The sequence below is a fragment of the Jaculus jaculus genome, chromosome 8, assembly GCF_020740685.1.
Source record: "Jaculus jaculus isolate mJacJac1 chromosome 8, mJacJac1.mat.Y.cur, whole genome shotgun sequence".
NCBI classification, from domain to species: domain Eukaryota; kingdom Metazoa; phylum Chordata; class Mammalia; order Rodentia; family Dipodidae; genus Jaculus; species Jaculus jaculus.
Genome location: NC_059109.1, coordinates 82,773,575 through 82,786,639, shown reverse-complemented (window position 1 = coordinate 82,786,639; position 13,065 = coordinate 82,773,575). Strand labels below are relative to the sequence as shown.

Below are 13,065 nucleotides of genomic sequence, written 5' to 3'. Positions count from 1 at the left end.
GAGCTAATAAACCATCAAGGTCCACCCCAAGCAACACACCTCCTCCAGCAAGGCTCCATCTCCCAAACTGCCATCAGCTGGGGATTAAGCATTAACAGCACATAAGTTCATGGAGAACATGTAATTCAAACCACCACATACAATACTTAGCTTGGATAGTAAATATACCCCTCTTCTAACAATAGAACACTTAGTAATGTGACACCCTCAGCTCCACCAAGCTGCATGTTATCTGTTTTAAACAGGGAAAAAGTTACTTACCTCTTTTGACAATAAACCCATTTCTATTCAAACATGCTTTAAGGTATATATATAGGATTGAGAGATAGGAAGCAAATGTGACCTTGACTGTTTTGGGGTACAAGAACAGGAAGGCAAACTGTGTCCTCCAAGTGAACTTTTAGAAAGAATCCCCTATTTACTGTCTTATACTTATGCATAATTGGGCATATAGATCATGGGAAAAGATATATACAGTAAAGTTTACATAGCATAAACCTGAATGGGGAGATGGCTCAGTAGTTAAAAGTGTTTGGATTGCAAAGCCTTACAGTCCAGGTTCAATTCCCCAGTACCCACATAAAGCAGATGCACAAAGTGGTACATGCATCTGGAGCACATATGCAGTGGCAAGAGGCCTTGGTACACACATTCTTATTCTTTCTCTTTCTCAAAGGGTTTTGGGTTGTTTCTTGTCATTTTATAAGATGACTCACTATGTACTCTGTAGCCCAGGCCAGCTGGAACCCAGGCTGGTCTCAAATTCAAAGAAATCCTTCCATTTAAACTCTCAGGTGCTTGGCCCATAGGCATGAGCCACCATGCCTGGTAAACTGTCTTCTTACAAAACCAGTCTAGTAGCAATGAAAACAACTAGGACATCGATTATGGTATTTAAAACACTCTCTCAAATCTCTTCAACCCTCCCAAACTAGAAGATTTTAGAGAAAAATATAATTACATGTCTGGGTCAAGAAATGTTTATAATGTACTACAAGATGCCAGTCAGAAAGACTAATTAGTGCTGTGTCTGAAAGACTTAAGTGCTACTGTAATGAGATAACTAGCTATAGATGGAAAATTCTTGAAATTTAGGTAAAAACTACAATGAAATGAAACACATATAATATTTTTAAATCCAAGTTCATAATGATATATGACCTCTTATCCCCCAAAGAAAACTCATGTGTCACTTTGGACAGTGGTATACAGTTCATTGTTTTGAAAAATGGTGGGGAAATGTGATCTTGTTAAAAATTTGGAATGAGTCTGATTAAGCTAATTTGCAGAAAATTCAGAAGAGTGACCAGCTAATATGTTATCTGAAAGTATGGAGATACTATAATAAAAATCTAGATTATAAGGAACAATACAGAACCAACAACACAGTCTTGAATAAAGGAAAACATGATGAGTGAAGACAAAAGACATTTATCAAAAAACATTTTAGGGCTAGAGGGATGGCTTAGAGGTTAATGTGCTTGCCTGCAAAGCCAATGGACCCAGGGTCAATTCCTCAGGATCCATGTAAGCCAGATGCACAAGGCGGCACATGTGTCTGGAGTTTTTGTTTATTTGAGACAGAACCGGTGTGCCAGGGCCTCCACCCACTGTAAATGAACTCCAAATACATGTGCCACCTTGTTTCTATCAAATAAATAAATATTTTTTAAAAATAAAAAAAGTTGGGCTGGAGAGATCGCTTAGTGGTTAAGGCACTTGCCTGTAAAGCCAAAGGACCCAGGTTCCATTGCCCAGGACCCACGTAAACCAGATGCACAAGGTGGCGCAAGCATCTGGAGTTCATTTTCAGTGGCTGTATGCCCTGGTGTACCCATTCTCTCTCCCCCCTTCTCTCTTCCTCTCTGTCTCTCAAAAAAGTTAAAAAAAATTTTAACCAGTTGAAATATATGGAGTCTATTTAGATCCTTATTTGAACAATTAACTACAGTGGTTGGTGTTTTGTGTGTGTGTGTGCTACCATATAAAGCCAGAGAGGAATTTAGGGGGGCCTCTTCTTTCAATCTACCACATGTTTCATTGAGACTGAGCCTCTCACAAAACCTGTTGCTTTCATTTTTCATCAATACGACTGACCAGAGAGCCCAGCAATTCTTCAGTCTGTTCCCCATAGGATGAGGGTTATAGGCATGTGGCTATGCTCAGATGTTGGTATGGCTGTAGAAGACTGAACTCAAGATAAGTCAGGCACCCATTTTTACATAGTAAGTAATCTTACCTGCTGAGCCATCTCTCCAGTTCATGATAGTGTTTTAATTTTTTCTTTTATAAATTTTGTTTGTTTTTGAGATCTGGTCTTTTTTTGAGATCTAGCCCAGAGTGATGTGGAACACTGTAGCCCTAGGTGGTCTAGAACTCAGGGTGATCCTCCTACCTCAGTCTCCTAAGTGTTGGGACTGAAGGCACTGGCTACCACTTCTAGTTTTCTTTTCTTTTTTTTTCTAGGTAGGGTTTCACTCTAGCATAGGCTGACCTGGAATTTTACTATGTAGTTTCAGGATGGTCTCAAACTCATGGCAATCCTCCTACCTCTGTCTCCTGAGTGCTGGGATTAAAGGCACATGCACCATGCCCAGCTTCTTTATTTTGGTTTTTCAAGGTAGGGTTTCACTCTAGCCTAGGTTGACCTGGAATTCACTATGGAGTCTCAGGGTGGCCTTGAACTCATAGCAATCCTTGTGCCTCCCAAGTGCTGGGATTAAAGGCATGTGCCACTATGGCTGGTTCTTCTTTTATAAGTCAGCATACAAAATAATGGATTTCATTGTGGCATTTGCTAACATATATGCCATACTTTGTTCTTATTCACACTCTTCCCCGCTACACTGCCATTCCACCAGCCAAGCTACTGCTGGTTTCTTTCCCCTTCTCAAGGAGTCCTCCCTTTTGCTTTCACATACCTACAATCATCTTTCTTTCCACCCCTCTCCTAAGATCTTTTCCTTCCTTTATAGTACCATTTTAATCTTATGACATTTTCTCTCTTTTAGTGGTTGTGGATATCTATTTATGATCTATCTCCTCCTCCTCAGTGCTGTCATTACAGGCATGTGCCTCTGCACCAGGCTTTTATGTGAGTGCTGGGAATCTGAACTCAGGCGCTAATGCTTCAGCAGCGAGCACATTATGGACTGAGCCGCCCAGCTCCTTGCTGGGTTTTCTTTATACTACTGCTTTTAATTGTCTGTGTTACAAATTTACAATAACAAGTTAAAAGCTTGGGAGGGGATACATTTTGCTTAAATTAAATCTCTCCTACTTCAAAGAATATTATATCTCTAGCAGTGATTAATATTACAAATGGGCCTATTCTCTCCTGTATATTTGCCCCTGTATTCAATTTTGTTTCTAGTCTGCATCTTTATATGCCCATTTGTAGTATTAGCTTAAAAGAACAAAGTTCTACTCAGTTATTCATACATTCAAAAGTACCTATTAGGGATCCACTACATACAAAAATATCTCTGTCCCCCAACCCTTCAATATGGAGAGCCCACCAAAAGCTCTCTTATCTCTAAGTTGCCTCAGTATTATATAAATACGTTAAGAGGGTAAAGCAGACTACTTTAAAATATTTTTATTTTGATTTATTTATTTCAGAGTGACAGACAGAGAGAGAAAAAGGGAGAGAGAGAGAATGGGCATGCCAGGGCCTCCAGCCACTGCAAACGAGCTCCAGATGCGTGCACCCCCTTGTGCATCTGGCTAACGTGGGTCCTGGAGAATTGAGCCTCGAACCGGGGTCTGTAGGTTCAGAGGCAAGTGCTTAACCACTAAGCCATCTCTCCAGCCCAACTACTTTAAATTCCTTCAACTCATCTCTTAAGCTTTTGCCCAGTATTTTCTCTGTGACTCCAATACTAGCCAAAGATATGACCAGAAAAGAAAAACACAAACTAATTATCTTCCATGAATATAAATGGGAAAATTCTGAGCAAAAACATAGGAACTCTGGGCTAAGCCGGGCGTGGTGGTGCACGCCTTTAATCCCAGCACTCGGGAGGCAGAGGTAGGAGGAGTTCGAGGCCACTTTTAGACTCCATAATGAATTCCAGGTCGGCCTGGGCTAGAGTGAAACCCTACCTCGAAAAACCAAAAAAAAAAAAAACCTGTAGGCTAGAAGATGGTTCAGTGATTAAAGATGCTTGGTTGCAAAGCTTAAAGGACTGGATTCTGTTCTCCAGTACCCACGTAAAGCCAGATGCACAACATGGAGCATGCATCTAGAGTTCATATGTACTGGCCAGAGACCCTGGTGTGCCCATTCTTTCTCTCAGTCACACTATACACAAAAGTAAATTCTAGGACTGGAAAGATGGTTTATCAGTTAAAGGCACTTGCTTGCAAAGCCTGATGGCCTGGCTTCTACTCCCCAGTACTCACATATAGCCAGATGCACAAAAAATGTATCCTTCTGGAGTTTGTTTGCTGTGGCAGGAGGCCTAGGTGTGTCCATTCATTCTCTCTCTCTCTCTCTCTCAAATAAATAAATAAAAATATCTTCTTCTTATCATTATTATTTATTTTTTGGTCAGGGTGAATGATCTTTTTGATATACTCTTGTATTCTGTTTGCCAATATTTTGTTGAGAATTTTTGCATCTATGTTCATGAGGGAGATTGGTCTGTAATTTTCTTTTTTTGTTCTATCTTTGCCTGGTTTTGGTATCAGGGTGATGCTGGCCTCATAGAAGGAGTTTGGTAGAATTCCTTCTTTTTCTATTTCCTGGAAAAGCTTAAGAAGCAATGGTGTTAGCTCTTCCTTAAAGGTCTGGTAAAATTCAGCAGTGAATCCATCCAGGCCTGGGCTTTTTTTAGTTGGGAGATTATTGATAACTGTTCGGACCTCCATGTTTGTTATAGGTCTATTTAAGTGATTAATCTCATTTTGATTTAATTTAGGTAGGCCATAGAGATCAAGGAAATCATCCATTTCTTTCAGATTTTCATACTTTGTGGGGTATATGCTTTTATAGTATGTCCCTATGATTTTTTGAATTTCTCTGGAATCTGTTGTGATGTTACCTTTTTCATCTCTGATTTTATTAATTTGTGTCTCTTCTCTCTTTCTTTTGGTCAGATTTGCTAAGGGTTTATCAATCTTGTTTATCCTTTCAAAGAACCAACTCTTTGTTTCATTAATTCTTTGGCTTGTTCTTTTTGTTTCTATTTCATTAATTTCTGCCCTAATCTTTATTATTTCTTCCCGTCTACTGATTTTTGGTTTGCCTTGTTCTTCTTTCTCCAAGGCTTTAAGGTGAAGCATTAGGTCGTTTACTTGCAACCTTTCTAATTTCTTAATATAGGCACTTAAAGCTATAAATTTACCTCTTAGAACTGCCTTCATTGTGTCCCAGAGATTTTGGTATGTTGTGCTCTCATTATCGTTTGACTCTATAAATTTTTTGATTTCCTTCTTGATTTCTTCGTTGACCCATTCATCATTTAGTAGTGTATTGTTTAGTTTCCATGATTTTGTGTATGCTCTATAGCCTTTCTTGCTACTGATTTGTAGTTTAATTCCATTGTGGTCAGATAGAATGCAAGGAATTATTTCAATTTTCCTGAATTTGTTAAGATTTGCTTTGTGTCCTAATATATGGTCTATTTTAGAGAATGTTCCATGTGCTGCTGAAATGTCCTGTATATATCTGTTAGGTCCATTCCTTCTATGACCTCATTTAATCCAGATGCCTCTCTGTTTATTTTTTCCCAGATGACCTGTCAATTGATGAGAGTGGGGTGTTAAAGTCACCCACCACCACTGTGTTTGGTTTTATCTGTGACCTTAGTTCTAATAGTGTTTGTTTGACGAATTTGGGAGCCCCCATGTTAGGTGCATATATGTTTAGGATTGTAATGTCCTTCTGTTGGAGTGTGCCCTTAATCAATATAAAGTGACCTTCCTTATCTTTCTTGACCAACGTTGGAATGAAGTCTACCTTGTCAGATATTAGGATAGCAACCCCTGCTTGTTTTCTAGGCCCATTTGCTTGAAACACCGTTTTTCAACCTTTCACCCTAAGATAATGTCTATCCTTTGTAGAAAGGTGAGTTTCTTGGAGACAACAAATATTAGGATCCTGCGTTTTAACCCACTCTGCAAACCTATGTCTTTTCGTTGGGGCATTGAGGCCGTTGATATTAAGAGATATTATTGAAAGGTGTGTATTTATGTTTGCCTTTTTTTTTTTTTTTTTGTGGTTCTGGTTCTACCTGTGCTCTCTTCTGTTAATTAGTATTTGAGTATTGCTTGTTTTTTCTAGGTTCCTTATATGTGTGCTTTTCCTTTTCTTCAGCATGGAGGATTCTATCAAGTATTTTCTGTAGAGCTGGTTTTGTCTTCAAATACTCCTCTAACCTGCTTTTGTCATGGAATGTCCTTATTTCTCCATCTATTTGAATGGATAACTTTGCAGGATAAAGTAACCTTGGTTGACAGTTGTTATCTTTCAGAACTTGGAATATATCACTCCAAGCCCTTCTGGCTTTAAAAGTTTGTGTTGAATAATCTGCTGTAATCCTGATGGGCTTGCTTTTGTAGGTAACTTGATTTTTCTAACTGCTTTCAATATTTTTTCTTTGGTGTGTGTGTTTGGAAGTTTGATTATAATATGGCTAGGAGAGGTTCTTTCTGGGTTTTGTCTGGCAGGGGTTCTAAAGGCTTCCTGTATCTGCATTGGCACCTCTTTCCCAATTTGGGGGAAGTTTTCTTCTGTGATTTTGTTGAAGACGCCTACTATGCCTTTGGAGTGGAATTCTTCTCCTTCTACTATGCCCTGAATTCTTATATTGGATCTTTTCATAGTGTCCCGAATATCTTGCATTATTATTTATTTTTTAATATTTATTTATTTATTTGGTTTTTCAATGTAGGGTCTCACTGTAGCTCAGGCTGACCTGGAATTCACTTGGTAGTCTCAGGGTGGCCTTGGACTCATGGCAATCCTCCTACCTCCTGAGTGCTGGGATTAAAGGCATGCACCACTATGACCAGCAAAAATGTCTTTTTATTTTTTTATTTTATTCTATTTATTTATGTTTTATTGTTATTATTTATTATTTTATTTATTAGTTCATTATTATTTTTGGTTTTTCAAGGTAGGGTTTCACTCTAGTTCTGGCTGACCTGGAATTAACTCTGTATTCTCAGGGTGGACTCGAACTCTTGGCAATCCTACCTCTGCCTCCCAAGTGGTAGGATTAAAGGCATGCGCCATCACGCCTGGCAAAAATATGTTTTTGAAAAGGACATAGAAACCTTCTTGAGACCCTGATTATTATTTCATAAACACATACTTATGTCTAATTTCTCCAAGTACATACTTTAAAATGTGCAGCTTATTTTATATAACAATTATATCTCAATAAAGCTGCTCATAAGTCATAGCAGAAACACAATCAAAAGTAATTATAAAAATTCTAGAGAGGGTTAACTTTCTTGTAAAGCCTGCTGGTCTGGGTTCAATTCCTCAGTACCCATGTAAAGCCAGATGCACAACATGGTGCATGTATTTGGAGTTCATCTGCAGCAGCAAGAAGCCCTGGGGCCTTCTTTTTAAAAAATATTTGTTCATTCATTCATTCATTTTGAGAGACAGAAAGAATGGGTATACCAGGGCCTCTAGACATTGAAAATGAACTTTAGACACATGCTCCATCTTGTGCATCTGGCTAACATGGGTACTGGGGAATCAAACCTGTGTTCTTAGGTTTTGCAGGCAAATACCTTAACTGCTAAGCCATCTCTCCAGCCCCTTCTTCTCTCCTTCTCTCTCTTTTCTCTGTCTTTCTCCCACATCTCAAATTTTTTAAAAGTTCCAATTCTCCAAATTAAAACATATGACTAAAAGTTGCATAAAAGTGTTATCAGATGTACCATAGAGTATCTCTGCCTCTTGTGTGATGCTTCACTAGAATATCCTCAATCCCACCAGACCTATGCCAGATTAGAATCTGAAGAGAGTTAGGTTGGGAGGTGTATGAACAAGAGACTACACCATCTTTAAACAGCTGTGGAAACTGTGTGGCAGAAGACTAATGCTTCTCTTACATAAAAATCTGAAAGAAAAAAAAAAGATCAATGAAGCAGGAGAGACAGCTCAGTTGTTAAAGACACTTGCTTGCAAAGCTTGTTAGCTGGGGTTCTTCTTGGGTACCCACATAAAACCAAATGCGCAAAGTAGCACTTATGTCTGCAGTTTGTTTGCAGTGACAGGAGGCCCTGGTACACTCATACTCACGTTCTCTTTCACAAATGAATATTTTTTTGAGGCAAGCTCAACAGAATGGCCTTTTTATGTAAGAGAGTGGGAGGAAGGTGCAGCAGGGCATCCAGCCACTGTCACTGAAGTCCAGATGCATGTACCACCTAGTGCACATGTGTGATCTTGCACGCTTGCATCACCCTGTGCATCTGGCTTATGTGTGATCTGGAGAGTCAAACATAAGTCCTTAGGCTTCATAGGCAAGCACCTTAACTTCTAAGCCATCTTTCTAGCCCCACAAATAAATTAAAAAAGAATTAAACAAAGAAAAGGCCACGTGTAGTAGCAAATGCCTTTAATTTGAGCACTCGGAAAACAGAAGTAGAAGCACTGCTGTGAATTTGAAACCAGCATAGGACTAGAGAGTAAGTTCCAGACAGGCTAGGCTAGAGGGACACTCTACTTTGAAAAAAATTAAAAAAAAAAAAACAACAACAACAAATAAGAAGAAGTAAGATCCTTTGAGGAAAAGAGGCAAAGAATCAGATTTCAGCTGATATAAAAAACTTGCTAACATTCAGTGACTTTAGTAAGAAAGCAGCCTCCTTCTTGGGTGAGTTTTCATTTCTGGACACATTTAAAAGCATATCTTCCTTGCCAACATGCCCACTGCCCTAAAAGGATGCCTGTAGTAAGTGAGAATTTGGAGCATACAATTTAAAGGACCTTTCCCCATTCCAAGATCATATGATTTGCCAGGAAGTTTTATACTAATCTACAATGAAGAATTCACTTGAAATATGCCTCAATTTCCCCCAAGTCAAAAGAGTTCTAAGTAAAGCATAGTGATTACTGATCCTCTGTTTACTAATTATAATATCTGACAAGTACACATTTTAATAAACAAACAAAAAATGAACACTAGCTTTCTTTTTTTAACTCCACTAGGGGCTTATTTAGTAATGTCATAACTAAAGCTCAACTTAACTAGGCAATTTACTACTTAAAAAAAAAAAGTTCTTACTCTCACTTTTGGTAGAGAATCTTCTCTATTCAGATGGCAGTGACCTTGAAGGCAGCATGGTGCTGGGAAGAAGTGACAGGAGTGCTCAGCACTATAATATCTCTATCACACCTTCCAAAGCTCAGGGTCCATTGCGGAAGAGGTGGCAGAAAGAATGTAAGAGCCACAGGAATGTTAGGACTCCTTACAAGGTGCTCCTCCAGACACAAAATGGTCTGGATATCCATGACCTCACAGTGCCTGACACTACCTACACAAGACCATCATAACAGGAGGAAAAGATGATGACATCAAAATAAAAGGCAGACAGATTGAGATGGGGAGGGGATATGATGGAGAATGGAGTTTCACAGGGGAAAGTGGGGGGAGGGAGGGCATTACCATGGGATATTGCTGACAATCATGGAAACTGTTAATAATTAATTAATGCTTCCTTCTTTTCCCAACAGAGTTGGAGTTCTCAGAAATTTTAAATTCTTCAGGTTATACACTGGCTCTGGGAGGGTAGAGAAGAGCCTTCAAAGAAGCTCAGAGCAAACAACTGACAGAAAGACTCACAAGCCTGATAGTCTTAAAGCCCTTTGTCTCTCTGCCCTTCTCCAAACCATAAAAAGGGGCTGGAGAGATGGTTTAGTAGTTAAGGCATTTGTTTGCAAAGCCAAAGGACCCAGGCTTAATTCCCCAAGACCTACATAAGCCAGATGCACAAGGTAGCACATGCATCTGGAGTTCATTTGCAGCAGCCGAAGGCCTTGGTACACCCATTTTCTCTCTCTTTATCAAGTAAATACAACTAACTCTCTCTCTTTCTCTCTCTCTAAAAAACAATTATAGCTGACCAGATGCTGCTGACCAACTTACAACACAATGAAATGATGTGAATCAAAGTTGCTCTCTGAACAAGTTATTTCATACAGTAAAACTAAAATCATGGTCTTTTAGTTCATAGCCACCCTCATCATCCTCTAGCCTTATCCCACTTTGCCTGGAATTCAGATAATCATACATCAGGGCTCAACCACACCACAGAGTTACATGAAAATTAAAAAAAAAAAAAAAAATCCTAACTCATGCCTGATTTGGATTCATGGTTAAACTATGTATTACAGTAAGTCATCAGCTTCTCTGAGTTTGTATAAAACTAAAGAATGTTTTAATAGAAGACCTATTTGTTTGATAGTTAACATCACTGTACATTAGTACACCTGCCATCTAGCAAATACCTATGATGTAGCAAATTCTGTGGTAGGGGAACACTAGGAACACAAAGGAGAAGAGAGCTGATGTAGGCAGCAACCAGCAAGGTAAGATCCAGAAGTCTTATGGCTTTCTAAGGAAAACTTCAAGAGGCACTTGTTAGAAAGCTCTAAGGATCAATTTAAGAGAACATTTCAAATTAACAACTTAGTCAAAAATCAGTTCATTGTAGTCCCTAACCATCAAAAAATGTCTTTGCAGGCTGGAGAGATGGCTTAGTGGTTAAGGCACTTGTCTGCAAAGCCAAAGGACCTATGTTTGATTCCCCAGGACCCACGTAAGTCAGATGCACAGGGAGACACATGTGTCTGGAGTTCATTTGCAGCAACTGAAGGCCCTGGCACGTCCAATCTCTCTTTCTTGATCTGCCTTTTTCTTCCTCTCTCTCTCTTGCAAATAAATAAATATATATTTTTAATTAAATTAAAAAGTCTTTCTCCCTCTATCTCTCTCAAATGGATAAATAAAATTTTTTAATTAAAAAATCTGTGTCAGCTGGCACACCTTTCATCTCAGCATTCTGGAGGTAGGAGGATCACCGTGAGTTCAAAGCCACCCAGAGACTGGCCACCCTTAGGTTTCCACAGAGGTCCGGGCCATCATTGCCTGGATGGAGAAGAACCCCTTTGTGTCGGGAGCAAACCTGAATGGTGGTGAGTGGCTCATGTCCTACCCTTACGATATGGCCCAGATACATAGCCAGGAAGGAGCAGCTACTGGCTGCAGCCATGGCTATACCTAGTGAATTTCAGGTCATCCTGGGGCTAGAGTGAGACACTACCTCACAAAGCCCTCTCCCCCCAAAAAAGTCTTTGCCATAAAACTGTATGTCTGCTAAAAAGTTAAATAATTGTTTTATTAAAGATGACCCCTTTTCTCAATATTTACTTTCAAATTCTGAAAACTCTTCATAATAGCTCTAAAATGTCACTTTCTTATTTTTCATAGTACAAGTAAAATTACTTCACTGTCACAACAACAAATTTGAAAGTCAAAGTAATAACACAATGCAGGAACAGCAGTAAATAGCTTTAGGGTTTATACAACTTTATTTTTTGTTTGTTTTGAGGTAGGGTTTCGCTCTAGCTCAGGGTAACCTGGAATTCACTATATAAGTCTCAGGGTGGCCTAGAACTCAAGGCGATCCTCCTACCTCTGCCTCCCAAGTGCTGTGATTAAAGGCATGTGCTACCATGCCTGGCTTGGTTTATACAATTTTGAATTTAAAAAGAGAAAGTAAAGAATTTTAATAACAGCAGAAACAAAATGAGAAATACTAGTAACATGAGCAGGCTGTTTAACTTCTTTAAAGAAGCTCAATCCAAATCTCCTTTATAGGGAAGTGCTGCTTTGGGGAGGTGCTAAGGGTAGAACTCAGGGCTTTGTGCATGCTGGGCAAGCACTCTACCTCGGACTTACATCCTCAGTCTTTTAAATGACCTTTATTTGACTAAACTTCTCTGGGGAAGATTTATAAAGATCATTGGAATTCAGGACCAGGAATTTTTGAGCGAGACAATCAGATGTACTATAGACTTCAGATTATCCAAGGGCTAAAAACCTGAACTATTATCTATTTATCTACTTAACTATTTGCATGTTTATATATGGACATGTCAGGAACTTCTGCTGCAAACAAATAATCAGACGCACTTTTTTTGTCTGGCTTTATGTAGGTACTGGAGAATCAAATCTGGACCAGCAAGCTTTGCAAGCTCCTTTTACCACTGAGCAATCGCCCCAGCCCTACTTTATCTTCACCATCTTCCCATCTCTGTTACCCTACCTTGTCCCTCACTTAAGCTACCTCTCACTCTTTAAAAGAAAAATCTTTATGGGGCTACAAAGATGGCTTAGAGGTTAAGGCGCCTGCCTTCAAAGCCAAAGGACCTCAGTTCAATTCCCCAGTACCCACATAAGCCAGATGCACAAGGTGGAGCATGCATCTGGAGTTTGTTTGCAGTAGCTGGAAGTCCTGGCATGCCCATTCATTCATTCTCATTCTCTTTCTCTCTGCCTCTTCCCCTCTCTCAAATAAATAAAAATAAAATATTTTTTTAAAAATATGTATTTATTTATTTGCATGGAAAGAGAGATAGTGATCAGGGGAGAGCATAGGCATGCTAGGGTCTCCTGCCACTGCAAACTCCAGACACATGAGACATGCTGTACATACATGGGTACTGCAGAATAGACTTCTGTGATGGCAGGCTTTGGTAGCAAGTGCCTTTGACCACTGAGCCATCTCCCCAGTCCTTGACTCTCTTTTTTTACCCCTAATTTCTCCTTACTATTCATATGCAACTAGCAGAAACTCAGTAACCCAAGTACCAAAATGAATAGAGACAGAATAGCATATAAGTCAGTAATATGTACTGAACTTTCCAGTTACCTATTGTGCAAGACTGCTGAATGGCCAAATCTGTTGACATCATGGAAGAGATCAGGTCTGGGAAGCACTGACCAGCGATCACAAGCTAGGAGCAAGAAAAACACATTTCAGAGTAGACTAGCATTCGCAATCAATAGAAAGTGACATAGTCTTCAGGATTAAGAA

General features: G+C 39.3%; 1 protein-coding gene across 1 annotated transcript in view; it reads right to left on the bottom strand.

Moving 5' to 3' along the window:
- Atrn (attractin) overlaps positions 1–13,065 on the bottom strand; it is a 183,912-nt gene that overhangs the window by 88,022 nt on the left and 82,825 nt on the right. The window contains exon 11 of the mRNA XM_004661478.2: positions 12,901–12,985. Coding sequence (XP_004661535.1) covers positions 12,901–12,985 — 85 coding nt within the window. The remainder of the gene's footprint in view (positions 1–12,900; positions 12,986–13,065) is intronic.